The following is a 27,594-nucleotide window of genomic DNA, read 5'->3' as shown; positions in this document are numbered from 1 at the left end:
AATTTATTAAAATGAATTGGATTGAAATTGATGGAGCAAATAAATGCCCCAAACTTAAATGGGTTGAGCGGGTTCGGTTGGACCTTGCCACTCCTATCCGAGACACAAATGGTAAATTTTTTTTTATTTTTATTTTTTGCTTTAGTAACGTGGAGCCGAGCGAATCACTCAAAAAGCATATGAATCATCTTCTCCCTCGTTTGCACCAGAAAAATCCAAGTACTTCAATGGAGTTAACTCTAGCTTCTTCTGCTTCAGCAAAAACTGCACTACTCAGCTGTAAGTTCCTTCAATTTCATCTCTCATTTACCTTAATTTTGGAAAATTGAGCATTTTTCGTTGATATCGTAGGCCGCCAAATGCGATTGGGTTCGCCTAAATTACCGAATGTTTGGAGGAGCAGTTTGTGGCGTTCTCGTAGTTCAAGGAGGAATACATCATTGCGCACTGTTGCCTTGAGCACTACAGTAGGATTGGGAAACACTATGGAAGCTCCTGCAGCCAATGCTCAAAATGTTAATTATATGTGGCCTGATAAAAAGGTCTGACTCTTTTGCTAAGCTTTTAGTTGGAATCGATAATTATATATTTTCAATGAATTGTGTGATTAATTTCGAAGAAGTGCGCTCTTTGATTTTCACTTTTTGCTAAGTGCCCTGTCGTTTTTCTTTTTCTGCTTTTCTCTTTCAAAAAATATTATTCTAACTAAATATTTCCTAGAGAACAAAGTCCTTGAATCTATCAATTTATTGCAAGAAGTGATAGGAGGAAGAGAAAGCTAGGGGATGCTTAGATCACGTTTTAAGGCATTTTGGTGGACAAAATTTCTCTAAGGTTGTAATGTTTCATGGTAACTAGAAAGTACGGCAAAGTCACAATAGTTAACAATTCAAAATATTTATGTAGTATTTGAATATATCGTAGTTAGAGAAAGAATTTTTGACTCTCCAAATATAACAGGGACACGTAAAGTGGAATAGAGGGAGTATTAATTCTTCTAGGGTGATATGACTTTCATGATTTTGTTGCAAGAGTTACATCATTTGCAGATTTTACATTATGCTTGTATAAAATGCATGGTAAGTCTTGTCTGGAAACTACTACATTATTTTTGTCTGTATGATATATCTTTACTGTGGGATTATACTATGTATGTTGTTGTTGTTGCATATATCTTTATCAGGGATGAAAAGTCTTGGTTGAAATGTGGATATTGCTCAACTCTTATCTATGAAGTACCTCCTTTTGGACCATTTGGCGTATTTGTATGTAGATGTTTTCCTCTCCATGTTAATTGTTTGCTCTGATAATCTGTAAGCAGTAGAAAGAGTAATTCAATAGTCTATCAAGTAACAATTTATTTGATGGTATATCCTCAGTTACAGTGATATGTTTTGCACCATATCTTTCATGAGCAGTGATTTTAACCTCAGTAAGTCCAGTAGGCTTGTCCAAGTTGAAACAAAGGGCCATAACATATTTGGAGTCGAATACTATTACACATTTTGTTGAATTGTGCTCAAAGCATATATCTACTCTCCCACTTCCAGCGCCATTAGAAGGAAGTCAGATAAATTGTTTACTTTGTTCTGTTCATTTCTTCTTGGGGTTGACCACCATGTTGCTAAGTTTATTAGACAAAATTTCAGCTCAGGGATTTGCAGGTTCTAGCAGTTTGGTAATACAAAATTTCATTTATGCAGAGGCCAAGGATCTGCATAGTAGGTGGTGGGTTTGGAGGTCTTTATACAGCACTGAGGTTAGAATCACTTGTTTGGCCTGATGACAAGAAACCACAGGTAATTTTGGCTTAAGGCTCTAATCCTGTTAGATCTTCAGATGGGACTTGCGTTCCCTGACGCATAATGCTTTAAAACATATTAATCAGTGAATATCACTTTGTTCCCAATATTTCGAAGATTTAATTTCTTGTAATGTCCTATATTGACAACTTGTTTTCCAATTTGGTCCTTTTTCATCAGCTAATCAAGAAAATTAGATAAAATACTGTCACATATATATTTTTTTTAATAAGTCAGTGTCACATAATTGACATGCAAACAAGTATTAGGGAAGGTTTAAAACTTTAAAAAGAGAAAAAAACATATATTAAATTTTTATTTCCGGAATTGATGTGATATATCATGAGATATGGAACTTTTTTTGTTCTAAAGTTTTCATGGTTCATTCCCAAATATAACATCAGCTAAAATTGCACTCGACCTACCTTTGGATCAAAACAACCATATTCCTCCCTTTGCTTTTTTTAACCCCATACACTATTGACAAATTTTTAGAAATTAGTTAATGTTTATTTCCTTCATCTGTGCCTCAACATAGTCCTATTTCTGATCTCTTATCTTACAAAACTGTCTGTTTCCCTGAAAAATCCATTTTCATCTTGATCCAAATGTAGTTTATACTTGTGAGTTTGCTTAACTCTCTCTTATTATCATGGATTCTTTTCATGATTCTGGAGTACAATATTTGGAGAATTTGATGGGTGGGTGTCAGTCCTTTCTTTGTTGTCTAGTCTCCATAGGTTGTGGTGTTCCCTTGGTTTCTTCCATTTGTGATGATCCTTTGAATTTGATGTTATTGCTATGAATCAAGAATTTGTAAAGTTAGATGTTGCTGCTCCCGGAAATGTAAGTGTCTACACTCATTTCTGCTAATAGACAAGCTATGGGGAAATGAAAAAGATAATGAATACAGTGGGATAAAGTACCCCATGTGTTCCAATCACTCGTGTCTCTTTCTTTTTTCCTGTATTGGGATACCTCGGATTTCTCCTTTAGATGGAAAACCTTTTTTCCCTTAGATGATTCAAAATAATGTGAACTAATGCTAGTATATATTATTTTATTTACTTAAGATCAATGGATCATTTTTTTACTGTTCAACTATTTCATATTTCAAACTATTATCATGATCACTTATTGATTAACTACGTAATAGTTCATTCAAACTTTTTTCTAGTAATCTCAGCACTAGTCAGATTATGTCATCTATATGATATGGAGGTAGCACTTTTGGGAACCAACTTATCTGCTACAAAAGGAGGGTTTCTGGGGAAAAAAATGGTTGATAGCTTTAATGGGGATATTTATTTAGTGTCTACCTTTCATGAGGCGGTAGAAGCACTATCTTTTTGAAATTTGGCTGATTAAGGGATGAGTAAGTATCCTCCCATTTCTTTTATTTTCTCTTCTTTCCTTTTCTCTTGCCTACTTTACTCATGATTGAGGTCGCATGTGCTTGTGGTGGTCTTTCAACGTTCTAGTATAAGCTCTCTTCATTCATCTAGATTCGATAATTTCCTCTAGGCTTACAGTGCTCAGCTCAACAGCTTATGTTCCATTTTATACTTTTTTCTATTAATTATGCAACTCTTATTTGGATAGATATTAGAAAGAAGAGAAAATGAAGATACAAACATTACCCTCACTTGTTAGTTCACTGAGAATGTGTCTCATTGAAATAATTCAGGTAGTCCTCATCGATCAATCTGAACGTTTCGTTTTTAAGCCATTGTTGTATGAACTTCTCTCTGGAGGTATGCTACCTACTTCCTGTTCGATGTAACATTCATGACCTAAATGCTTATATTTGGTTCTTGTCAATGTTATAAGCTTCTAAATAAAACATTTCAATTGCAGAAGTTGAGGCATGGGAAATTGCTCCACAATTCTCAGACTTGCTTGCCAATACTGATGTGAGGTTCTTCAAAGACAGGGTAAAATGCTTATATCCATGTGACCACTTAGGAACTAATGCACCTACAGCAGGGACTGTTCATCTCGAAAGTGGTCTCCTCGTAGAATATGACTGGTATGCTCGTCAGCACTCTAGCCTCACTTGACTGGGTAACAAAGAAATCTTAAATTGCATTTAGGATTGAAGCTCCTTTTCTTGATGTACTATATCCAGCCTTTTCCTGTGTCCAAGGCAAAATTACCTTAGCACTGCCTTCTCAAAGTCCAAAAGTTAGAAATTCGTAGTGTCTTTAATTAACTAACTCTGTCATGAGGTGAAATTAAGTCATAGTGGATATTATCACTATCTAATAATCATGTTAGCCTGTTGGATTTCAAAACATGTTATCCATAATCTGTTCTTACTCCACTCAAAAAAGTTGTCTGGTCAGTGATTTTGCATTAAATTTTTTGTATCTCCCAAATTTTCTAGGTCATTGGGTTGGTTAGACAAGGAGATTTAATCCACATAAAATCCACATTGCTTAAGGTTTTTACTTCTCTTTTCGTAAAAAATAATACATGTACCAATTATGATGGAATCTATGTATTATATGCAGGATAGAGAATGGAATAAGAATACAGGGATTGGAACAACTAAAACTTAATAATAAGCATAAGTCTATTTTTTTAAACGTAAAGACATGTAATATTTTACATTGTATATTGTATAATATTTTTTAATGCTTCAAACCAAACATCTAACAAAAAAATAACTTCTGCTTTATTATAATCCCTGCATTATAGTCCCCGTTCTTCTAATTCATGTATAACTTGTATTTAAACCAAATGTCTCCTTAGTTTCCTTGACAAGACATGACTAGAGTGTTCTAATTTCCCTGTCAACTGTTAGAGATTGGAGAAGCTAAGTGCTAGAGTTGTTTTTCTTGAAAACTTCCCCTTGGCTTGAAAGACATAAGGATTGCTTATGATACCAAATCATGCGTCTTTATAAAAACTTATACTAAATCATGCATAATACCTAGTAAGATACTGAAGCATGCTATACCGATTTCCTTTCTCTGTTGGCTTTCTCAAATGATTTGTATTTTGTATGATGTTCCATGTCTTCCTCAATTTGTTGCCAATATCAGACAACTGTAAAGATAGATGGACTGAATTCAACCTCAATTTGAGTAAATTTTTACGTCAAACAGATTTTATTAAGTTTAAAATGAGGAAGTAATATTTTTCTTCTTACTGAAGTCTACGTTTCACTACTCCCTATCTTTTTATGTGATCTAGTTATTTTTTGGAGAGTCAATGATGCTTTCTTTGACCATGATTTTATCAAATGAGTTTAAATATTTTGAATTGTTAACTATTGTGACTTAAAATGTAAATTTCATTTCATAAAAATTGAAAATCCATCAAAATTAACTATACCTTAAACATGGTATGCTGATATGAAGGACTTTTTCTTTCTTAAATCTTTGGGCTGCCAGGTTGGTCCTTGCTATAGGAGCTGAGGCCAAACTTGATATTGTTCCAGGCGCTGCAGATTATGCCTTGCCATTTTATACCCTAGAGGATGCTCATGTCAGTACTTGATTGAATAAGGTTACATTTTATCATTTTAAAGTAAACCTAAATTGTGATATTTGGCTCTTAGGCAAATTTGAAGTGTTTCCAGCTCTTCATTTTTTGTGCAGAGGGTTGATAAAAAGCTAAGAGAATTAGAGCGCAAGAACTTTGGTAAGGACTCTGCAATACGAGTAGCAGTGGTTGGATGTGGTTATGGAGGAGTTGAGTTAGCTGCCACGATATCGGAAAGGTTGCAAGAAAAGGGAATTGTACAAGCAATTAATGTTGAAAAGACAATTTTGTCAAATGCTCCAGCAGGAAATAGGGAAGCAGCACTAAAAGTAAGCAATTTACATCATTGAGTTGCCATCATTTCATCAAAGGTGTTTTAGTGTCATAGTTTTTCCACTCTTTTTTCTTCCTTTTATCTTTCAACAAAAAATTGGATCACTGTTCACAACATTTAATATGTTAAGCATATCGTGTATATGTTGGAATCAATTAGGAAGATACAGCCTTGATTTCTTTCTTTGTTTAGAATAGGTGATTATTTAAACATCTAATAGGTTTGGGAAATAATCAAGTAAATACATTCTTCATTTCTTTCTTTCGTGCTATATTTTTTAAGTTACAGAGGCAATTGAGCTATTTCCTTTTATATTATTGCAAGTAGTACAAGATTTAAATACAAGTACATTGAGTCTAAATAAGGAAAGAATCAAAAGAAAATTCCTACAAATATTCTATCTGTATTTGGCCTGTGTGCACTGTTAAGGAGTAGGTCGAGGTTCATTCTAGTAACACTCCCTCTCAAGCTAGAGTATAGATGTTGATCATGCCCAGCTTGTTACAAAGGTAATCAACTCGAGCTCCATTCAATGCCTTAGTGGACAGTGTTTTGTAAGTTCAGCCCTTTTGAATTCTCCTCATTTTACAATGTGATAAACTTGTTTCATCATGATCCACCGTCTGTTGTGTCCCTTATATTGAACATAAGCAGTCTTCTTTCAGGTACTTTCGTCCAGGAAAGTTCAACTCATACTTGGTTATTTTGTCCAATGCATAACAAAAGGAGTCGAGCCTCAGACCTCAGATGCTGAACCTAAAAGTATAGACTCAGCAGCTGATCATTCTGAAAGTGTAACACTTGAATTGCAGCCTGCTGAAAGAGGCTTGCAGGGTCAAACTATACGGGCAGATATAGTTTTATGGACTATTGGATCTAAACCACTACTTCCTCAGTTGGAACCTAGTGATAAACCTTACGACATTCCTCTGAATGCTAGGGGACAAGCAGAAACTGATGAAACTCTCCGTGTCAAGGGTCATCCTCGTATATTTGCTGTTGGTGATTCTTCTACATTAAGGGACAGGAATGGGAAGTTGCTTCCGGCTACTGCACAGGTAGTTGATTGAATTTATCTGAGTAAGCTTGTGCAAGAAATACATGTGAACCTATGATTGAGAGGCATGCTCTTTCTGTACTGATTTTTCTGTGGTTTTTGTTACAGGTTGCTTTCCAGCAAGCAGATTTTGCTGGTTGGAATTTGTGGGCTGCAATTAATGACCGCCCATTGTTGCCTTTTAGGTTTGTTCCATATCTGCTACATTGATTGGCTATCAGATTGTGTTTATTATTTGTTGAGTGGGCATCTGTTACATGGTTTAGTTCCCTTAATTTGGAGAAAAATGTTAGGTTTCCTAGTTTTCTTTTTGGGTTAAAACCTAAATTGACACTCCAACTTCTAGTTGAACACCTATGTTTGTTAAAAAGTTGGATAATCAACTACTCTACCACTAACTATAATATGTGCTTCTTAATTTTCCTTACATGGCATAATACATTGCATAAAATGATGCGGTCAGTTGATGAAACCAAAGGTAAGCTTCTTTTAGGTTTTACACTTCCTCCCACCATAATTTTTTTTGAGACAAGTAACGATTCTATTCAATAAAAACTTAGCCACCCCAGAAAAAGGTGCTAAGTTGGAAGCTTTACAAGCATCAAAAAGGTGCTTAAACCCCTGCCCAATTTGAGAAGCCTTCAAACCCTGAATCTGTTTCCTCCATAAAAAATACTCAAAAGTACCAGTGAAGAAAGAGCTTCTTTGCTCAGAAACTGACTGTGGTGTTGGCAGCAGCATCTTCACGGTGACTCTATTTTTCCCTAACCATTAAAAACTCCCTCCTAATCCTTCTCGTCTCTTGAGATTCTGAGACGAAAATAGCTTCTTCAAGTTTGAAATTTATGACTGCCATCTTATATTCTTTTGTGTACTTATACTCTCTTTTAGTAAGAACAGTTTTATGGATACTTCCATTTGTTAGATTACTAATTTGAGCATCAATGGTCGTAAAAATCATTGTAAAACCAAACACATTGACATTTTTTCAATTTTGTGAAAGATATGGTTGCATACAAAGAAGTGAACATTAAGTGCATCTACTCAAATATTTGTAGATCCATTGACTTAAATATCTGTCTCACAAGAAGCGATAGAAGGTCATAACTGTGTTTTACTCGTGAAAGAAAGATCATTGATAAAATCCCTATTTGTGTTTGTTGGTACCGACTATGATTTATGGGTCATAATTGTGATGGCAAGAAAGTAGGATGCACAAGATCAAACATATTCAAATGATATAGCACACTAAGCATATTTATGATATGGTTGATGATGACAAGAGGCTATATATTCCTAACAGATGTATAGCAAAGTGCTCTCATAGTATACTGGTTGGCGGTTGCATGCCCTCTGTATCTGGTATGAATTGATACAAGAGAAATAAAAGTGGAATAAGCTTTTTCTTAATTAGTTGGTGGAGCTTGAGCACTCCCTTCTGTGTAAGTGAGTTGTTAGAAAATACTATTAAGCCTAGTCTATCTATTAAGGGGTGCTAATTAGGTATTGGTCCATTAGTGAATTTTCCATAGAAACCTTATTTAATTCCCTATAAATACAGTATTATGGGAACGGGAAAACATGTTTTTTTTTTCATTCAGAGATAGATGGCTAGGGTAAAATTATCTTTGCATCTAAAGGTTATTTAGGTTGTGAAAACAGGGAATCATCCACTTTATAAAGATTCCCAACAACCGTGATTCAAGTCGTGAAAAGATCAGCTTCCTAAATTTCTTTATAAGTCTCCGGAAACAATTTTTACTTGAATTACTTCAGTTAGGGAACAATATACCATATGCTATAGCTTTTTCTTAAATTTCTTTTTTCAAGTGTGGAACTTAACTAGTGAGGAGAGTTATTGACACTTCCTAATCTATTTGCAACTATTCGAGTTATCAGTCCTAGTTACAAAGTTGTATCAGCTGATTGTGAAGCAACGTTAATTTTCTTGATTAAAATTATGCCACTATGCCGCAGGTATCAAAATTTAGGTGAGATGATGACACTTGGGAGGTATGATGCTGCTGTTTCACCAAGTTTCACTGATGGGCTGACCTTGGAGGGTTTTATTGGTCATACTGGTACACTTCAACCTTCACATTTCTAGCAGGCATCAGTCTATTCACCCCCCAAACCCCCGTCTCTTGTTCTTCACTTTCTCATATTTCAGTTGGTACTTATTGCAGCAAGGAAAATAGCGTATTTGATCAGATTACCAACTGATAAACACCGCGTGCAAGTAGGAATCAGTTGGCTACTGAAATCCACAGTTGATTCAGTTGCAACAATACAGACAATGCTCACTAAAGCCCAATCAGGCTCCTAAATCAGTTGCTTTTTGGTCGGTACAATCTTCTCTGGAACCGACCCACCCTTCTTCGTGCTGAGGAGGGACCGACATCCTCATTTCGAAATCCTCATCCTTTGTACAGTATTATTGAGAAAATTGTTTTGAGTTGCAACAATACCAACAATTCTTGCTAGAGCTCAAATGAGGATCTCAGAGTAATGCATTTGTTGCAATCACATTAAGGTGGGGAGCTAGTTTACATTTATATCCATAATTCTTATAAAGGGCATTCAGTGAACAATTACAGGTCCAATTAAAACCAGATTAAACCATGCTAGAGCAATTGGAACGCCTAATGTGGGGTTTCTTATGTGGTCATATTATCGTCCAAAAAAAGAAGATAAATACATGTTGCATTGGTCTATTTAAAATTTCATGGGGTACCTAATGGTCGTCCCATTTAACTAGTACCCGCATTCTGTTTTAGGGTGCATGTCCATTTTTAATTGTCATGCTATTCTTTTTTTAGGGTCAAATGTTAAGTACATTGACTAACATTTTATGATGTATTTTTTCATCACATTGATATGCAAAAAAAATGCTATTTATAGGACTTTTCGTATAGTTTTTTAATATATAAATTTTTTGTTTAAAATATCAAATTAATGTAATTTAATTTCGATTTAAATATTAGTCAAATTGACTTTCGAAAAGCGCAATATAACAATTAAAAGTGGACGGAGGGAGTATTAAGTAACTTTTAGGTTGAAGTGTATGTTTCTTTTTTGCTTCTTCTGCTTCAATATGTTGATGTACATGTCTAAAATTTTAGCCAATTTTAGTTTTCTCTTTGTCCAAATTTATATGAGCTACTTTGACTTGACACGAAGTTTAAGAAATAAAGACTTTTGAAACTTGTGGTTTGAAATAAGTCATAGAGATTGGTGTGATCAGAAATTATTTTATCAAGGGTAAAAGGAATATTTTAAAATCAAATTATTAATTAAATTTAATTATTTACGTATTATTTTACTTTTCAAAACTAATTAAACTGCTACACTAAATCTTTCTAAATTTTGGACTAAAATAAAAGTAAAAAAATATTTTTGAGGGACACACACAACATGTTATTCCATTGCCAAATTGCAAATTAATAAGAATTACATATTTTGGTTGAACATAAGATTTTTAATTCTCTTATTTCGCAGCTTCGATTTGAAATGTTTGGTTATTAGATTAAATCATACAAGCAAAGCATCAATAAGTTGATAATGTTATATCAAAAGTCGCAATAAATTTATTTTGTTTTTACCAAATTCACATATAAAATGACTCGTAATTTCGAATCAAACAAAAGATACATGTTTTTACAATTGTAAATTATATATCTATCAATTAAATTTCTAATTCCAATAATGATTACATATCTCTATGATAAATAATTACATTTTTTTTACAGATGTGTATCATGAAATTGACGTGAATTTAACTGTCTTCATGAAGTAGACACGCGATTATCAAATTTTTATACCATTTCTATAAAATATTACTTTTATCATATTATAACTTATGTGTGCATTCATAAAAAAATAAATAGAGTACAACTTCTTACCGGCAAAAAAATTAAAGTACACAAATAATGCAAGTTTTCAAGAATGATGAATATTATCTTATTTATTCCTCATACATACATATATATATATATATATATATAATGAAACAGAACCACAATTACTACTCTAATTATGTCAAATAGTCAAATAGTCAAATATCATTTCTTCAATTGCTTGAAATGGTTGGTTTTATGAGCCTAATTCAAGTACAATTAAGTAGTCATAAATTCTTTGGTTCGAAGAGTACTATAATAACAGGTAATGAAAGGACTCAATTACATTTTTTTGTATGATTTTTATTTGGAAAAACTACATAATTAGACAGACTTCATTATCATATATACTATTATTATGTATATATATATTTTCAAAATATTACATATCTTACCACTAATTAAGAGTTTCCTACGTATTTTACACTTGGATATATGTATTTTTGCTACTAGACACACAAAAATAGAAAGAGAACGGAGCGAGATTGGGGAGGAATGCGAGTGAGATTCGTATGTATCTCTCTAGATACATGTATTTGTACACATCTGGAGTCAGTTGTATGTATCCGGTGAGTGGAGAGCGAGATAGGAGAAAGGTGAGTGAGGCGAACGAGGTTGTATGTATCCGGTGAGTGGAGAGCGAGATAGGAGAAAGGTGAGTGAGGCGAACGAGGTTTGTTATTGTATCTCAGATACGTGCGAATCCACTTGGATACAATAATACAATATACCTAGAACAAATCACACCTAAATTTGACCCCATGTATCCGAGATACATGTATTTGGACGTATATGGTGGAAAAATTGGTAAGATTTGTAATACTGCAAACTAAAGTGTATCTAAGTAATTAGCTCATAAACTAGTGAGATTTATGTAAGCTCCCTTTTTTATTTTTCGTGAATTGCGCTTATATTTTAATATTATGGATATTAGGCTAACATTAAGTGGGGTATAAAATCATATAATGAGATATAATTTTACTCTTATACCTTATTTGTTTTCATTAAAAATAGAATGTCTAAATATGAATGCACATCTAAATATTAAGATGTGCATTAAGATTAAGAGGTTTGAATTTGAATACACATCTGAATACTAAGATGTTGTATTAAATCTAAATATTAAATATTTAGAACATTTGCCTTCTCTATATTTTAATGCATAAAATTTGTCTTTGTTTAATATAATATTAAATATCAAAATTCAAATAAAACATTAAATTGATCTAATATTATATCAACAAAAATATTGGTGATGATGATGACTACCAATGATGATTGTTTTCATCGATTTGGAATGGTGTTGACTAATGACGGTGGTTGTGGGTGATATCTTATAGTATAGTGATTGACAGTAGTGATTAATCGTGGTTGGTAATGGTGGTGGTTGATAATTAATAATGGGATACTATTGATAGCTAATGTGGTGGTGGATGATAATGGTGGTTAGAAGTATATAATGTTAACTAATGATGGTAATTATTCATAGTGATTAGTGGATATAATAATAATTGATGGTGATGATTGCAAATGATAGCCAATGTTGATGGAGATTAATTTTGGTGAATGACGATAGCGATGGTTGTGGTTGGGTTGAGGATGGTGGTTATGAATGGTAGGTGGTGCTGATTGACGGTGATAGTAATTGTGGCTAAAATGGTGATGGTGGTAACTAAAATTAGATGAAATAATGGTAAACTGTTGTCTTTGTAAAAATAATTTAATAGACATCTTAATGATATTGGGATTTTTTTTTATAAATCTTAACCATTCAGACTCATTAAGTTGTTATAAAATAAGGAAAACAAATGCACTTGATAATTAAGAACCGAATGATTAAGATTCATACCTTAAAAACACACATATTTAATGACTGAGATCTGAATGATTAAGATTAAGACATTCATTAAGTGCAAATAAATAAGGCGTTACGTAAGATATAATTTGATCGTTTAACTTTTGAAGGGTATTGTAGTGATCCTCATAGTCGTTTGGGTTTTTTCCATGTATTTTTCCTTTTTTGACCCTTTCAATAATTTTTGTATATCATTTGTGACCTGCAGGGAAGGGTGATGTGATTTTCAAGATTAGACATATATTGAATGAGTTTGTCAGTTTTGAATGTTTAGAAGTTAAGAAATTTGATCAAAGTCAACATTTTATGTTAATGTGCTTAAAATTGAATTATGAAAGTTCTATTAGCTCTGAAAGATGTTTTTTTTTACTTCGTTGGATTGTTGGTACAATTCTTGAGGTGTTCATGAGTGGTTTGAATCATTGATTGAATTTTTGAGTTTTTTAAAAAAATTTAACCACAACAAAACTTTCGATAAATGACATGCTCACACAATTCTATGAGATAATGTAACACAGTCATAAGCTATTGTAATCCAACCATGATTAAAGTCGGATCCTACAAAAAAATGGTGAAACCTGAACTTTACTATCAAAACAATTATCAGATTTGTAGTCAACTTCTTATCAATAAGATTGTAAAGAAATTGTAAGCTAAAACTAAAGTTGTAGTAAGTAAATAAGATTGTAAACTTACAATATTAAAACACTAAGATTATGTCTCCTCAATTAATTATTTTGTTTGTCGATTAACATGTAATTACAGATACTTTGAGTTATAAATATGTACTTAATCCCTATACTATCATTCAATCTTTTTCAAAGGTTGAACGATTTATTTCCATATGATGTCTTCACAACTATGTGAGTTATTTAGATAAGCACAATTGATTATGTTATGTGAATTCTATTATTCTTAATAGGGGTAAGACACAAGTAACCCCCTAAACTATGACCAAAATCCCAAAGACACACCTTAACTAAACTAAGGTCCTATTAGCCCCCTCCCCCCCCCCTCTCGCCCCGCGCACGAACTCATTTTTTTGTAATTTTGTACACATTTTGGCTTACGTGACACACTCAATGAATCCACGTAGTTGAGGAATGTGAGATATATTTGGATATCACATACACATAAAAGGTGTACAAAATTAAAAAAATAAAAAGGGTTCAGAGGGGTAATAAGACCTTAGTATAGTAGGGTGTCTCTGAAATTTCGACCAGAGTTTAGGGGGTCCTTCTGCCTTTGTAACGACATGAATCGTCGTTATTTAGGAAAAGCAAAATTTGGGAAATTTCTGGGTCATTGTCCCACCAGGGCCGGCAAGGTGTTGCTAGTGTGACGGCGCCACATCGGGGTAAGCTGGTGCCAGAGCGGGATAGACGAGACATAATGTAAATAACGCGATATCTTATTATCTCCTTATTCCTAAAATACCTAAATTAGACGTAAACCACCTTAGAAACCCTCAAAAAGCTTCTCTAAGCTTGGGAAGGAAGGAGAAGGAGATTTCTAGCGTAAGGACCTTTGTGGATGGCGGATTTCTAGTCAAGATCACTGTCACGAAGACCGAAAATAAGAATCGAAGCCAAAACTCCGTGCAGCTGCTTGGCGCCCAGATAGGCTAGGTTTTTATTAATTGAGTAGTTATAAATTTTGTGCCCACTGCGTAGTATAATGATAATCAATGGTAGAAATTATGTGTAGGCCTTCGTGCACCGAACGTAAGATGATTGAATTATAGGAAGAAACTCGAGATGATGAACTAAGGCTAAGTATGATCGAATTATGGTTAAGGGATATATGTTGATGAACATTTCATGGTGATGATCGTAATTTCATGAATCTGTGATATATGGTTGTACTTGTTTCCTTATAATGCGTGTATGTACGGGAAGGTTGCATGATGAATCATGATCTAAGGCATATAAATATGCCTAAGTTGTCAATATTTGCCCATGAGTCAATTAGATTGAAGTATGATCTGTGTAACTTGTGATGATTGTGCACTTACACACATGATTAGTTGTTTCAGGAACTCTCAAGGGAATTAGAGTCAACTTGAAGAAAAGAGATGTAAGAGAGCATGAAAAGCGGCTAAGGATGAAGGCCCTAGGCCCAGGTGCACTGCTAGGCGCGAGGCGCCAAGGGGCAACACTCAGAAAGGCCTCTCAGGCGCGACGCGCCAAGGCCTAACATTCGGAGGCCTTTCTCAGGCGCGCTGAGAGGCGCGGCACACCAACAAGGATGTAGGTGGAGCATGTTCTTAGGGCGATACGAGGCGCGACACGCCAAGGGAGTCCCGATTTTTCAAGCCTAAGTTGTGTTAGAAAGGATTCCTAGTTGAAGTAGATTTTGTCTCCAATTTTCCTAAACTTATAAATAGACCTCTTGGGTTCTATGGTAGGGGGTCGATTTTTATTTTTTGTGCAAGAGCAAGTATCTACGTTTGTAATAGGTTTTGATCTTCTAACTCTTCTATTTTTCGAAAATCTCATGAATAATTGTATCTTGTAGTTTTCGAATAGCATGAGTGGCTAAACGCCCTAGTTCTGGAGTTGTAGCTACGAATAGATTGTTGATTATTTGAGGTTTATGAATTAATTCTTGGTTGTCATTATAAGTTACTTCTATATTCTTGTTTTAGTATTTCTTGACTAGCCATCTAGAGATAAATTTATTGTTTAACCTTAAAATCGGGAGAGGAGAGGTTAGATAGACCAGAGGATATAGAGAGCTTGATCGACCAGTTAAGTCGAGGTGATTTGTGTTCAGGAGTGATGCCCGGACGAACAACTCACTTAGTTACGAAATATGATGAAATATAAATGCTCGCCAATTAGTCTATTTATCCCCACTCAACGATGTAGTTAGGTAGCTAATTGGGTAGGCGACGAGAGGTGTATAGCCCGACTCATATAATTAACCCTATAAATCAATAACTTGACAACTAAAATTAGTTCTATGTCAATAATATGATACATGATATTCAGTATATGCTGCAGCCTTGGAATTGCTTTTAACTTGCTTGAAACATTATATCAAAGTCGTTCACAATTAGATATTTTCAATTAGTGCATAACTATTCGTAGATAAACAATAAATCATCAACTCTTGAAAAGATTACTTTTTACTTTTAGTTGTAGAATTAAGTGAATATAAATTGATCATAAGTCCCTTGGGAATGATAACTCGTTTCTTAAAAGAATCTATATTACTTGCGCGACCACGTACACTTGCGTGCATAATGGGGAGCAACAAATCACACTAATCATATATGAGAATAATTGAACGAGGTATGTCATAAATCATGACTTGATTGTATGAAATTGAGAATGTACTTGTGATTGTGGATTGTTGAATGGATTGGGTGTTGCGTTCCAATACACTAACTTGGAACGATTGCCACGTTCCGACATAAATATTGGATTGGGTACCACGTTTTGGTATGCTAATAGTTTGGATTTGGGTTCCATGAGAGAATCAATGACTTGACATGATTGTATATCTTGTAATGGTGAAGTTGCACGTTGTTCGTAAATGATATTTGATGTTGTTTTCCCAGAATTGTAAATGATATGATGAACTATTTATGTTGTTCTACTATGTTGGTTTAACCTATTATGCATATCATTGTTGAATGAAACTGGAAGGGCCAAGGGTTCAAGAGTATTAGTGTTGAGGAACAAAGGTTGTATGTATGTTGCAAGGGTGAAAAAGGGAGGCAGAGTGCGTGGTGTAATTACTCAGGCAAGTTTTAAAGGGATTCGGGAGTGGTTAGTCAGAACGCTTGTAGTTGTAATAGTGGACTCTTATATGAGTAAGAATGGCTAGGCTATGATCAAGATCCTAAAAGTAGGTTGACTGAGAAGGTGGTTAGTAGTAAAGGTGCTAGATTACCGAGGTATTCAACAGAGGGTAAAGGTGGAGAAGCGAGTGGTTTATTGCATGTTCTTGGTAGTTGATTACTTGTGTTATGTGGTGGGCGTTGGGTTGACCGATAATGCCTACCAGTACGTGTGGTTTTGTACTGATACTACTCTTGCTATGCCTTTTTGGCATAGTCTGGATGCAGGTGGGTGATGTTTCATTAGGTAAAGATGAAGAAATTCTCCAGCAGCTTCTATTTTTCCTCCCACCTAGTGGGAGCTGTGTCATTTATTATTATGTTCAGTTTGTACTCTTAGTAGCTTTTGTACATGTTTAGGCTAAATCCTTGGGGGTGTTAATTACTTTACGAGTCGTAACCGAAATTGTGTTAAAAATTCTTATTTACAAAATTCAGTTAGTATATTTATTTCCTTTTTATTTAATTTTTCGCATGATGTAACTATTGGGATAAGAGGGTTCTCCTACTTAGGTGGTAGTATGTAGGTGCCCGCACGGCCCGGTGGGTTGGGTTGTGACAATCTTAGCCCTTCTTAATATGAATTTATCAAATAAGGGTTAGCACCACAAGTTCATGCAATGCTACTTTTACTGAGTCCTAAACTACTCTTCTAGATTTATAAATTAAAATACTATGGCATAGGTTAATGAGTGAAATCACCGAATAGTTTATTAAGAACGAAAAGAAATTTGATATGGTATAACTTTAGCATAATGCAATCACACAAAAAAACTGATGAACTCTACAATTTCAATGATTTTACAATTTCGATTGAGGATTTAGCTACTCATTTGAAAGTAAAACAACAAAAATACAATTAGAAAAATTTCATAAACTTACATTGAATATTAAAGATTGAAAGAATATTGAAAATCTTCGTTCAATAACTAGAAAGAGAAAATTGTGTATATCATTGGGTGCAAGAAAACTACTACTAAATTAAGTATTAAAAATTGTCAACTCTTATCAAAAGAAACCTGACATATCTATTTAGAATAGTCCAAGAAGTTGAAATTCTTAAAAAATTAAATTAGTTTGTCAATATGATTTGTGAATCAATCTGCAGTCGTCGATTAGCTTATGGCACGCGTATTGCTTTTAGCGCCTCCTCAATTAACTCTGAGAAATGTTGAACTCGCGTCGTAACTTGAATCTACGGTCATGGATTGATTCATGATCTATTTTTCTGATCATAGGTTCCATTGTCAGTTTTGGTCTTCTTTTTTATGCACAAATCATTGATTAAATTCACGATCATTTTTTACCTCGCATTCAACCATTTATGCAGGACCGCGATTCATATCATTTAATCTTTTTAACGATTTATTCTGCTATTTGTTGATTTCTAATCGCAAGTTAATTTATATCTTTTTGAATAAGTCAATTGGCGTGCGTCAGCGCATACACAGATTGTGCCTTCTCCTTTCAAATCTAAACCGTTCATTTTCCATTTAATGGTCTAGATTTATATTATGTCATTTTGTGTTTAATTATCTTTAATTCTAACCGTATGATCACATCAGACAGACATCGTTGTATATTACTCTTACTATTTAACTTGCGTTTACTTGTCATTTCTCAAATACATAATTTCTAACCCTAATTCTCCCCCACTGCTCTTTCTTTTCTGTCGTCTCTGATCAGAAATGAAAAAATGATTTGCTCTTCTACGATTCAGAGTTGTTTTGGTCCTTTCTAGAAAGAATTTTAATTGTTGCTTGTCTTTTTCGGTGAAAAAATCAATGAGGTAAAACCTCCAGTTCTCCCTTCTCTTTCACTTGTCATTTGCCTTTTTGTCTGAATCAACAAGCAGACTCTTGATGACCTCTATCTTATTGTGAATTTTAAATTTATCAAGGAATTTGGGTGGATTTCACTTAAATTTTTCTTTTATCTCATATCAATTTTTAATGGTTGAATCCTAGAAATTAGGGTTTTATACAAATAATCTTTCACTAAATCACTTACTTTTTCTGGTAAAAGTGGAGGGGAGCTTCAATCAAAAGTCTTAGTTAGTTGCACGAAATAAGGTAATCTTCTTCTTCTTCTTCTTCTTTCCGTTACAAATATTTATTTTAGTTTAATTTTAATTTCATGTTCAATTTTAGTTTGTGTGCATTTAATTTTTTTCTTATTTCCATTACGATTAGACCGATTTATGTGTTTAATTTCACAATTTTTCATTATGTAGATTAATTTGTGTGCGTTTACTGTTTTTTTTAATTTCTTATTTGATTAGATTATTTTGTTTGTTTATTGATTGTATAGTCTCTCTCCTTTTTCTCCCTTTTTTATTTTTCTCTCCTTTCTTTCCCCTCTCTATGATTCATTGTGTGAATTTTTCTTCTTCTCTTTCTCTGTTTCTTATACTAACACGAAACTCTACTAAAATTTTATTTAAATTATTTTTGTCTATACATTTGATTCTCGATCTTCAATATTTTTTGGGTTACTGCTGATTGGTGATACATTTTTTATTGGATTAATACTGATATATATCAAATTTTTCCATTTTGAATTCTTGATTTGCTATTCAATGTTTGAATCTTCTCTTCTTCTTAAATTGATACAACGAATTATATTTATGTATCAGAAAAAATTATATTTGTATATAAAAAATACTAATACACCTATCTCAAATTGTGTTTCTTTTTATTGATATATATTAATACAACCAATTGTATCTATGTATCACAAAAAAATTGTATCTATGTATCACAAAAACTATAATTGTATATCAGAAAAAAAATTATACAACTATTATTAGAATTTTTTTCATCACGGTATTTATTTTAGGGATGATATAATATTCAAATATTTTATCAATTGTTTTCATTTATTTATCACAAAAAATTGGTATTGATTGTATCTATGTATTTATTTATTTTAGAGGTGATATAATGTGTGTCATTATATCTATGTTTCTGTTTCAAAGCTAATATGTGTATGTGTGTATCTATGTGCTAGATTGGAAAAGAGAGGAGAGAAGAGATTGAAATTTGTGTGTGAGAGAGAGGAGATTATGTATATATGTATATGTATATTTGTGATATGTGTATCTCAGTTTCAATTGAGATACATATTGTATCCAACATGCTCGCCTCTCTCCTCTATCTCTTTCGATCTCACTCACTTCTCTCTTCTATCTATGTCGATCTTGCTTGACTTTCTACTCTCTAAAAGGATTGCTATTAATTGTAATTAGATAAACTTTAGCTACTATTCATGATTATGCTTCAAACTATAGTTATTTACGAAAATTTCTCTTTTTTGAATCACCACTTACAAATTTCAATTTTATAACATACCTTCTTGTTCACAAAAGAATATTATGAATTTAGATTATCAAAAAGTTTGTACATCATATGTTGAATAACTATTGGATATCCATACTCATTCGTATCCGATCAAGCAATTTAACACAAATTATATTATTATAAGTTTTTGGATGAAACAACTTTTATCATTTGTTAAATATAGTAGAGCATGTGAAAAAATATGTCTTTAAATTTAATAGTGTACATTTAGAGGCGGAGGTAGGTGGGGTTCATGGGTTCGGATGAACCCAATAGTTTCTCCGTAGACTTTATATTTATACTAGAAAATTAATTACATATATATGTATATTAATTTGTGAATCCCTAACAAAATTGATTAACAGTTATTAAAGAAATTTAGAACCCCAAACTCTTAATCATGCCTTCGCCTCGGTGTACATTAAAGTAATAACTTTTACAACTATAATTCTCCTTAGTACATTTACTCTAAACACTCGACAAATAAGTTAAATTTATTTGTACCTCATCTATTTCTTAAAAATTGTATTAGGTTTCTCAAAATGTTATACTAATGCAATAATGTTTATATTGATATGAAATGATGTTAACTATTTTAGACATAAATTTTTTATTATTTTTATTGTTATGATATTAACTTACACACCTCCATAACCTTTTTTCATGATTTTTCCCGACAATTAACTTTCATAGTTAATATCACATTTATAATTGTTTTTTGTATATAAGTTTATAGAACAATATAAATAGAGGTATAAGATTTCATATTATGATTACTTCTGAAATACTAGATTCCACTTTAAATGATAAATTCATACGAGTCTCTAAATTCATTTCAATATCATCCCCTAATTTGAGTTCAGTTTAATTTTGTATGCAGGGACCAATTTGTTGCTCAAAACTTAAGAGACAACAACTTCCAATCATTTAAACTTTGTTGCCTTGTGATCATTTGACCAAAAATGAAAAGGCTTCCAACCAATTTCTTTCCCTACAGGTCAGAAAGTATTATTTGTGCAATTTGCATATGATTTAAATTAATCTCGTGCTTCAATAATATATGTTTAATATATTTTATTTGTTGAAAATTGAGTCAAGAGTCGTTTAGTAGTTGGTTAGAATCATGCAAATATTAGAAATATATGAATTAGTTATAATGGAATCTATTATTATTATTATTTTATATAGGGTTTACTTATTCCATCTTTTGTCCTCCATAAAATAATACATGCATAAATTTCCTCATAACTTATATATGTATTAGTTATCTGAATTTATAAATTGCAAATCCAATACTATATTAATTTTTTATATAACTTACATTCAGACCAGTTACCAAACATGATAATACTTAGGCAAGATTTAACATTTAAAAAACTCATATTCAAACCTGCTACCAAATGACCAGTTAGTTAATATCTTTTAAGGAAAAATACTCAAATATGTTATCGAGTTTTGAGATAATGCTCATCTATGTTATCCGTTAAAAGTTTGACTCATCTATACCATTTTCGTTTGAGTAAAGACTCATCCTTGCCATTATGGGTTAAATAAAACCCCATGCTTATTCAAATGAATCTGCAATATCGGATGAGAATCATATTTCACTTTGGCCTATTATGTCATTGCTTAATGGTAAACCACTAGATTCAAGTCTCAATACATCAGCTTTGAGTCCAAGTATAAGGTGTTGGATTCAAGTCCCATTATATTATGACCTAATAAATCTTCTTTCCAGATTTTATATTGTGTTTTCTTTCTCGTTATATTTACACCTTGTTGAATGGTTGCTATCTGTTGTATTGTATTATATTGTTAGTTTAAATACAATATTTTTTAAATTGTTACTTAAATTCTATGTACGACCTATTTGATATGATCACGTCGTTACCTTAATATTTTCTTCTCATTCTATCTTTATTTATTATTATTAATCATATTTTATCTTTCATTCTACCTTTTCATAGTAACTCTACCCGTACCCTACTTTTGTTATAGGTTTATCATTCATATGAATATGTGACTTTATGTAACGACATAGAACGATATATTCTATCCAAATATTGTATTCATTAAAACGATACAATATTATATATTATAAAACAATACTGAACAATCATCAAAATAAAATGTTAAGATTAAAATTCGAGATATCTAATTAAAAATGGATCGTTTCGAGCCACAACCTTGTTGGTAGAAAAAAATTAGTTTAATAAAGTAGAAAGACAATTTTGATGGCTAAAAATGGTTGCGAGGAGCATATAATTAGTAAACAATGTTGTAAAGAAAGAATTGCCCCAAACCGAAAGTCCAAAGTATGGGCTCATTCGAAATTGAGCCCGTTTTCGGGTATATACACTACACCCCAGCGCACGATAGCCTTGCCTCCTCATCTCTCGTTTGCCCTAAGAGCTTTATCTTCCTTTTTCTCCCCAAAAACAACAATAATAATCCCCTAATTCACCGACGATATCGGATCCAATTCTTCAGATCCTCAAACAATTCGTTTCGTTTTCTCTAAGAAAAATCAATGCTTTTCGGATTTCAGTTGGTTCGCTAGATCGATACAGGTAAATTTTACTAATTTTTCCCTTGTTTTCCAATTTTTTTCGATTTTTCTGAATAGATTTTTCTCTTGTATGATTTTTGAATTTCATTTGATTCGTTGGATTGATACAGGAAAATTTTATTATTTTTTTCCTCTTTTTTTCGGTTTTTTTCTGATTAGATTTTGCTTTTGTATGATTTTTGAGTTTCATTTGATTCATTGGATCGATACAGGTAAATTTTTATACGATTTTTTCTTAAAGCTTTTCGCTTTTTTGTGATTAGATTTTGCCTTGTATGAATTTTGGATTTGAATTCGAATTTTCACTTGGTTCATTGGATCGATATAGGTTTTGTTTTTACTATTTTTTTATTATTTTTTTTCAAAATTTTCCTTTTTTTGGATTAGATTTTGCCGCATGATTTTTGGATTTGTAGGATTGAGATTGATGTGGTTAGGGTTTGAATTTTTTTCACCGATTTGAATTTTTTCTTAATTTTTTTTTTCATGAACAAGGATCAAGAAATCTTATAAGTTTTTGGTGTCTCTGTTTTTGGATTTTTAGGATTGAGCTTGATGTGGTTAGGTTTTTTTTTTGCACCCATTCGATTATTTTTGTTATTTTATTTTTTATTTTTTGATGAATTAGGATAAGAAATCTTGTAAGTTTTGTAAAATTTGATGTTTTTTTGTGAATTGGTACTATACATTGAAGAAAGGGTGAGTGGAAAAGCAAATTCGCAAGTAGATTGGTTCATGTATTTCTGATTTTTTTGTCAAGATCTGATCTTTGTGAGCTGTTTGAGCAACTTTATTGAATATTTCTATGAAAAAATGCTTTTGGAAAAAAATTGGTGCAAAGTAAGGATGTTTGGATAGGTATTGTTCCTTTGAAGATATGTCAGTGTTTTGTGATGGAAGAAATCGTTTGCTTGAAAAACACCCTCAAATCTCTTCTTAGATAACGATTTTAACTTTTTTCTGTGTGAAAACTCTTGAAAAACTGAGACAAGAAGGATTTTGGAAGAACTTTTTGCAAGATTTTAGAAAAGTCAAATAGCACCTTCATTTATTTGGTTTGTCGTCTCCTAATTTGATTCAATGTGATGTCCATTGAATATTGTCCCAAATAGATCAAGCTTTATATTTGGCGGAACTTTTCTTGTTAACTTTCCTGGTTGGATGTCTTCCCAGTTTCTTTCTTGTTCATACTTGGTGGTAATATTTCATTCTATCTTTTATTTCAGGAATTCAGCTATTTGTTTTTCTCGGAGATCTCCAGAGTCAGGTCAGCCTTCCCAAGCAGCTATGCGGGGATATGAGGGAGATGTAAGCTTATTTGTCCTTTTCTGTTTCCCATTTTTTTTATCGGTGGCTTTTATATCACCTTGTAGGCCCAAGTGTGTGATTTGATAAATGGAAAGTCTTTAGTTTTAGGAAAACCTTAATTTTCCTTGAAAGAAAAATTATTTAATATTGGAATGAAATAGACCTAAATTGGATAAAATGGATATAAAGGATTCACGTAGCAGATTCTTTGATTGATTTGGAAATTGGGATGAGGCATAGTTGATTGATATACTTTCATTTGACCACTTAGTTACGTTCATGCAGGAATATGATGATTCGTATTTGGATGAGTATGAGACTGAAGGTGAAGAGGAAGAGGCTGGTGAAGAGGAATATGAGGATGAAGAGCCTCAACAGCCTTCACAGGAGTTGTTAGAGTACCTGGAGCTGAGGCAACGGTTAAAAGATGATATCAGGAAGCAGAGGAAGAAAGAACTAGGTGGTGGTTCTCGCGAATTTAAAAAGAATGCATCATCCAGGGATAAGTGAGTGCCGCTAGTATGTTGATATAATACTACTCACGTTCTCTGATTTTGAAGTGACCAATTTCACAAAATTTATTTGTTGTTACTTAACTCAGTCTGATAATTCTATAAATAGATGATTGTAACAATGTGTTGGATCTCATGCATAGATTTCTATTATGCACTATTACTGCATCAGTTAAGTGGAAAATAATTGGTGCATATTTGTTCCTTGGGAAGATGGTTGTGCTCTCTGCTGTAGAATTATACTGAATGCATCTGTAAAGGGATTTGAGAATTTGCCTGTTCTGAAATTATTCTTTTGATGCTTTTGTTAGAGAAAGATGATGTAGTTGGACAAAGAGAAGTGGTTCTCTTTGTACTGGTGGAATGGTGCATCATTTTAGGTGAAGTTTATATTACGTTTTGATTTTGAGGCTCATGGTTTGTCTTACCGTCTCTATCTGACCCTGCAGTTTTGGTTCCTTCTTTGGACCTTCACAGCCTGTTATCTCTAACAGAGTTATCCAAGAAAGCAAGTCTCTACTGGAGAATCCAAATCTGGCAGCTAAAGTCATGAAATCTAACCATTCGGTATGTATACAAATTTCTCATATCAAGTTGCTTGTACTATCTTGTTTTTGCAATTTTATTCCTATGGATGGTTTGCTTGGGGGGGGGGGGTTGAAAAGACCCATGCAGACTTAGCTAACTAAAGATAGGACACAATGAAAGGGAAAATCTATTAGCTGATATCAGCTGGTTAAAAATGTGCTCTAGTGATGTAAGTACTATGTTATTTAGGTCGATGCTCTTCTACGAGTATTTTAGTCGCATATTAAGGTCATCACAGCTTTAGCTTCCACCTCCATCCACACTAATAGAATGATGTAGCCCATTATAGCATTTTTCCACTAGATATTCTAGTGAGACATGCTCTGCCTGGTGATTGTAGTCATGTTAATTGGGGAAAGTATAGATTCTTTTTAGCACATGTATCCTTTTCCTTTTTGGTTTTGGCTTACAGTTCATCTGATGCTTACCCTTGCCTTTCCAGCAGAGCAATAAGAGTGCTGCTTCAAAGCCTGCAAAACCTGCAGGATCAAAAGCATCCACCAGCAACCATGCACCAAAAGTCACAAATGGGGTAATACATCAATCAGTGCAATTTCTCCAACACTTCTCTTAATTTTTCTTCTAATGTACTCTGTATTTTACTGAGGATTTTTATGTCATTTGATTTTCTGTAGTTAAAAAGAAAGATTGATATGGTAAAAAATACAAGGGACTATTCGTTTCTATTATCTGATGATGCTGAACTTCCTGGTCCATCAAGAGGTTCTTTAACTCAGAAAGTGTCTGCCCCTTATTGTGGTGCGCTCTTGGTCACTGTTTATTCATGTTTCTATTTAATAAAATCTGTCTCAACGTGCTATATTTATTGAGAAACTTATTCAGGGTTTTTGGTGATATTGAAGATGCACGGTTCGGAAAGCAGACTTCAAGTGATAGTGGGAGAAAGCTTCTAGATGATCGTGAAATGAAAAGAGACAGCCAAAGGCAACCTACAGCTGTGATTCAAAAATCGGTGTCTATTAATAAACCGACTCAACCAACGGTAGACTCTAGGAAACAGTTTGGTAGCAGTAATGGAAGTGGGCCTGGACGGCCGCCTTTGGGGCCAAAAGGGTTGTCCCCCAAGGTTACCGGGCCACCAGGCGCCAAGAGTACTGTGCCTGCTTCCCATAGGCCAACCCCTTCAAGAGTGCAACCCGCTGTACCAAGGCAATCTTCGGTACAGAATAGGCTACCACTGGAATCTGGTAAGTCAAAAGTGATGTCAAAACAAGGTGTGCCTGTCTCCAAACCTCAGGCGGTGATTCAGAAACAACAAGCTTCCTTGGCTAGATCTCAGGTAAGCTGTGCCTTGATTTTTATATAATGTTTTCTTCTTTTCTAGGGTCCTTTTTTAAATTAATTTAATATATTTTAGTTGGGTGGGGTTAAATTTCGGCTTATTCCCTATAACTTTTTGACCTTCCGAATTTACTAATTGAGATCTGTGATCCTAATAGATAAGACCACCACCTCCTAGAAATGTAGCACGTCCCTCGGACGATAGGCGCCCAGCACTACAGCAAAGAGATGATAGGCGCCCAGCATTACAGCAAAGAGATGAAAGGCGCCCAGCACCACAGCAAAGGGATGAAAGGCGCCCATCGCTTCAGCAAAAGGATGACAGGCGGCCATCACTTCAGCAAAGGGAAGACAGGCGCCCATCACTTCAGCAAAGGGATGACAGGCGCCCATCACTTCAGCAAAGGGATGACAGGCGCCCATCCCTTCAGCAAAGGGATGACAGGCGTCCACTTCAGCAAAGGGATGACAGGCGCTCAGCACTTCAGCAAAGAGATGACAGGCGCCCAGCACTTCAGCGAAAAGAAGAGAGGCGCCCAGTACATCAGCAAAAAGATGATAGGCGCCCAGCAAGAAAACCAACGAGATATGATGAAGAAGATGATGGAGGACAAGCCATTAGTATGATTAGGGAGATGTTTGGGTACGTATATATTTTTTCTTTCTTGCTTCCGTTACAAATTTATGTCTTGTTCCTTTTTTCCTTTGGGAGTTCAGTCGACATTGCATAAATTATAGCATCTAGCTCTAGAACACTTAAAACTGCTAATTCCTTTAAGTTGAGGTTTAAAGGGGTTTGAAAAGTTCACATTCCCTTTGCGAATTGCCTATTTGAGTAAAAGTAACTATCCTATTGATAGTGGATCCGTCATCGAACTGATTGTTTTTATATTCCTCTGATTGGATTGTAATCAAGGGTTTAGAGATATATATGCCTTGTTGATGGTTCTTCATTTAGTTAAAAGCTTAGGAAAACATGTTTTTAGTTTTGGTTATTGCTTATGTTAATTAATGTTACCTCATCTTTTCGGCTGATAGAAGTGTATGTTTTCCAGGTATAATCCAAATAGGTACCGTGATGACGACGATGATAGTGATATGGAGGCTAATTTCGATGAAATTTTGAAGGAAGAAAGGCGGAGGTTGGTAACATGTCTTTTAGAGCAGACTTATTTTCATTCATTTTTTTGGCTACAACTCTTCAACCATGATGTATCATAATGTCTTTTTAAGATTGATATATAAAAGTTTTATATAAATAATGCTCATGTTTGTGCATAGTACTTTAGTTTGTCAAGATAATGTACTCTATCGGTTACTGCCGAAGGGATTAAACAAACCTGACCTGCTTCTTTCCTCTGTTTTTTGTCCTCAGTGCGAAAATAGCAAGGGAAGAGGATGAAGAAGAACTCCGGAAGATAGAAGAAGAAGAAAGGCGGGAGCGATTGAGAAAACAAAAGAAGCGCAAGTTGAGCCATCAATGACAAAGATAAATTGTCTTTTACTTTGTCGATGGGCACCTTTAGAAGGGTGTTGTAGCATGGTTTTTTTTCTCTCTTGCTGGTTATAGGGCAGGATAATGATATGGGTTGAGGTGGAATTGTACAGTCTCCCCCCTAAGTTTTGAATAGATGTTGTAACTATTGGTTTATTTGTTGGGGCATAATTGTTCAATTAGTTTATAAGAAGATTTTTTT

At 33.6% G+C, this 27,594-nt stretch overlaps 2 protein-coding genes across 4 annotated transcripts; both read left to right on the top strand.

Annotated features, from left to right (window-relative positions):
* Positions 1–129: 129 nt before the first annotated feature.
* On the top strand, positions 130–9,246 carry LOC125859518 (alternative NAD(P)H-ubiquinone oxidoreductase C1, chloroplastic/mitochondrial). Its single transcript, XM_049539285.1, has 11 exons — positions 130–279; positions 352–542; positions 1,704–1,799; positions 3,490–3,556; positions 3,660–3,831; positions 5,201–5,294; positions 5,408–5,620; positions 6,291–6,683; positions 6,791–6,867; positions 8,660–8,763; positions 8,869–9,246. The coding sequence occupies exons 1-11, from the start codon at positions 180–182 to the stop codon at positions 9,006–9,008; spliced, it is 1,647 nt and encodes a 548-aa protein (XP_049395242.1). The 5' UTR covers positions 130–179; the 3' UTR covers positions 9,009–9,246.
* Positions 9,247–21,856: 12,610 nt separating this feature from the next.
* On the top strand, positions 21,857–27,594 carry LOC125858619 (uncharacterized). 3 transcript variants are annotated; one of them, XM_049538449.1, is made up of 11 exons: positions 21,918–22,188; positions 23,414–23,495; positions 23,781–24,001; positions 24,457–24,574; positions 25,038–25,127; positions 25,231–25,354; positions 25,459–25,895; positions 26,056–26,162; positions 26,253–26,540; positions 26,953–27,039; positions 27,273–27,594. In XM_049538449.1, the coding sequence occupies exons 2-11, from the start codon at positions 23,475–23,477 to the stop codon at positions 27,379–27,381; spliced, it is 1,602 nt and encodes a 533-aa protein (XP_049394406.1). In that variant the 5' UTR covers positions 21,918–22,188; positions 23,414–23,474; the 3' UTR covers positions 27,382–27,594. The 3 variants fall into 3 exon arrangements, with proteins under 3 accessions (XP_049394404.1, XP_049394406.1, XP_049394405.1); XM_049538447.1 differs by having other exon boundaries at positions 21,857–22,188; positions 26,056–26,540; XM_049538448.1 differs by having other exon boundaries at positions 25,041–25,127; positions 26,056–26,540.

Source organism: Solanum stenotomum, chromosome 3 (assembly GCF_019186545.1).
Source record: "Solanum stenotomum isolate F172 chromosome 3, ASM1918654v1, whole genome shotgun sequence".
NCBI lineage: Eukaryota > Viridiplantae > Streptophyta > Magnoliopsida > Solanales > Solanaceae > Solanum > Solanum stenotomum.
The sequence above is the reverse complement of the archived record's forward strand: the minus strand, read 5'-3'. Positions and strand labels throughout refer to the sequence as shown.

What these genes read in the sequence shown, in the direction of transcription:
- LOC125859518 (XM_049539285.1), top strand. Translation starts at nt 180, where the DNA reads ATGAATCATCTTCTCCCTCGTTTGCACCAGAAAAATCCAAGTACTTCA. An exon ending in AAAAACTGCACTACTCAGCT is followed by an intron (nt 280 to 351) that starts GTAAGTTCCTTC and finishes TTGATATCGTAG; the next exon opens with GCCGCCAAATGCGATTGGGT. An exon ending in CTGATGACAAGAAACCACAG is followed by an intron (nt 1,800 to 3,489) that starts GTAATTTTGGCT and finishes GAAATAATTCAG; the next exon opens with GTAGTCCTCATCGATCAATC.
- LOC125858619 (XM_049538447.1), top strand. Translation starts at nt 23,475, where the DNA reads ATGCGGGGATATGAGGGAGAT. An exon ending in TGCGGGGATATGAGGGAGAT is followed by an intron (nt 23,496 to 23,780) that starts GTAAGCTTATTT and finishes ACGTTCATGCAG; the next exon opens with GAATATGATGATTCGTATTT. An exon ending in TCATGAAATCTAACCATTCG is followed by an intron (nt 24,575 to 25,037) that starts GTATGTATACAA and finishes TTGCCTTTCCAG; the next exon opens with CAGAGCAATAAGAGTGCTGC.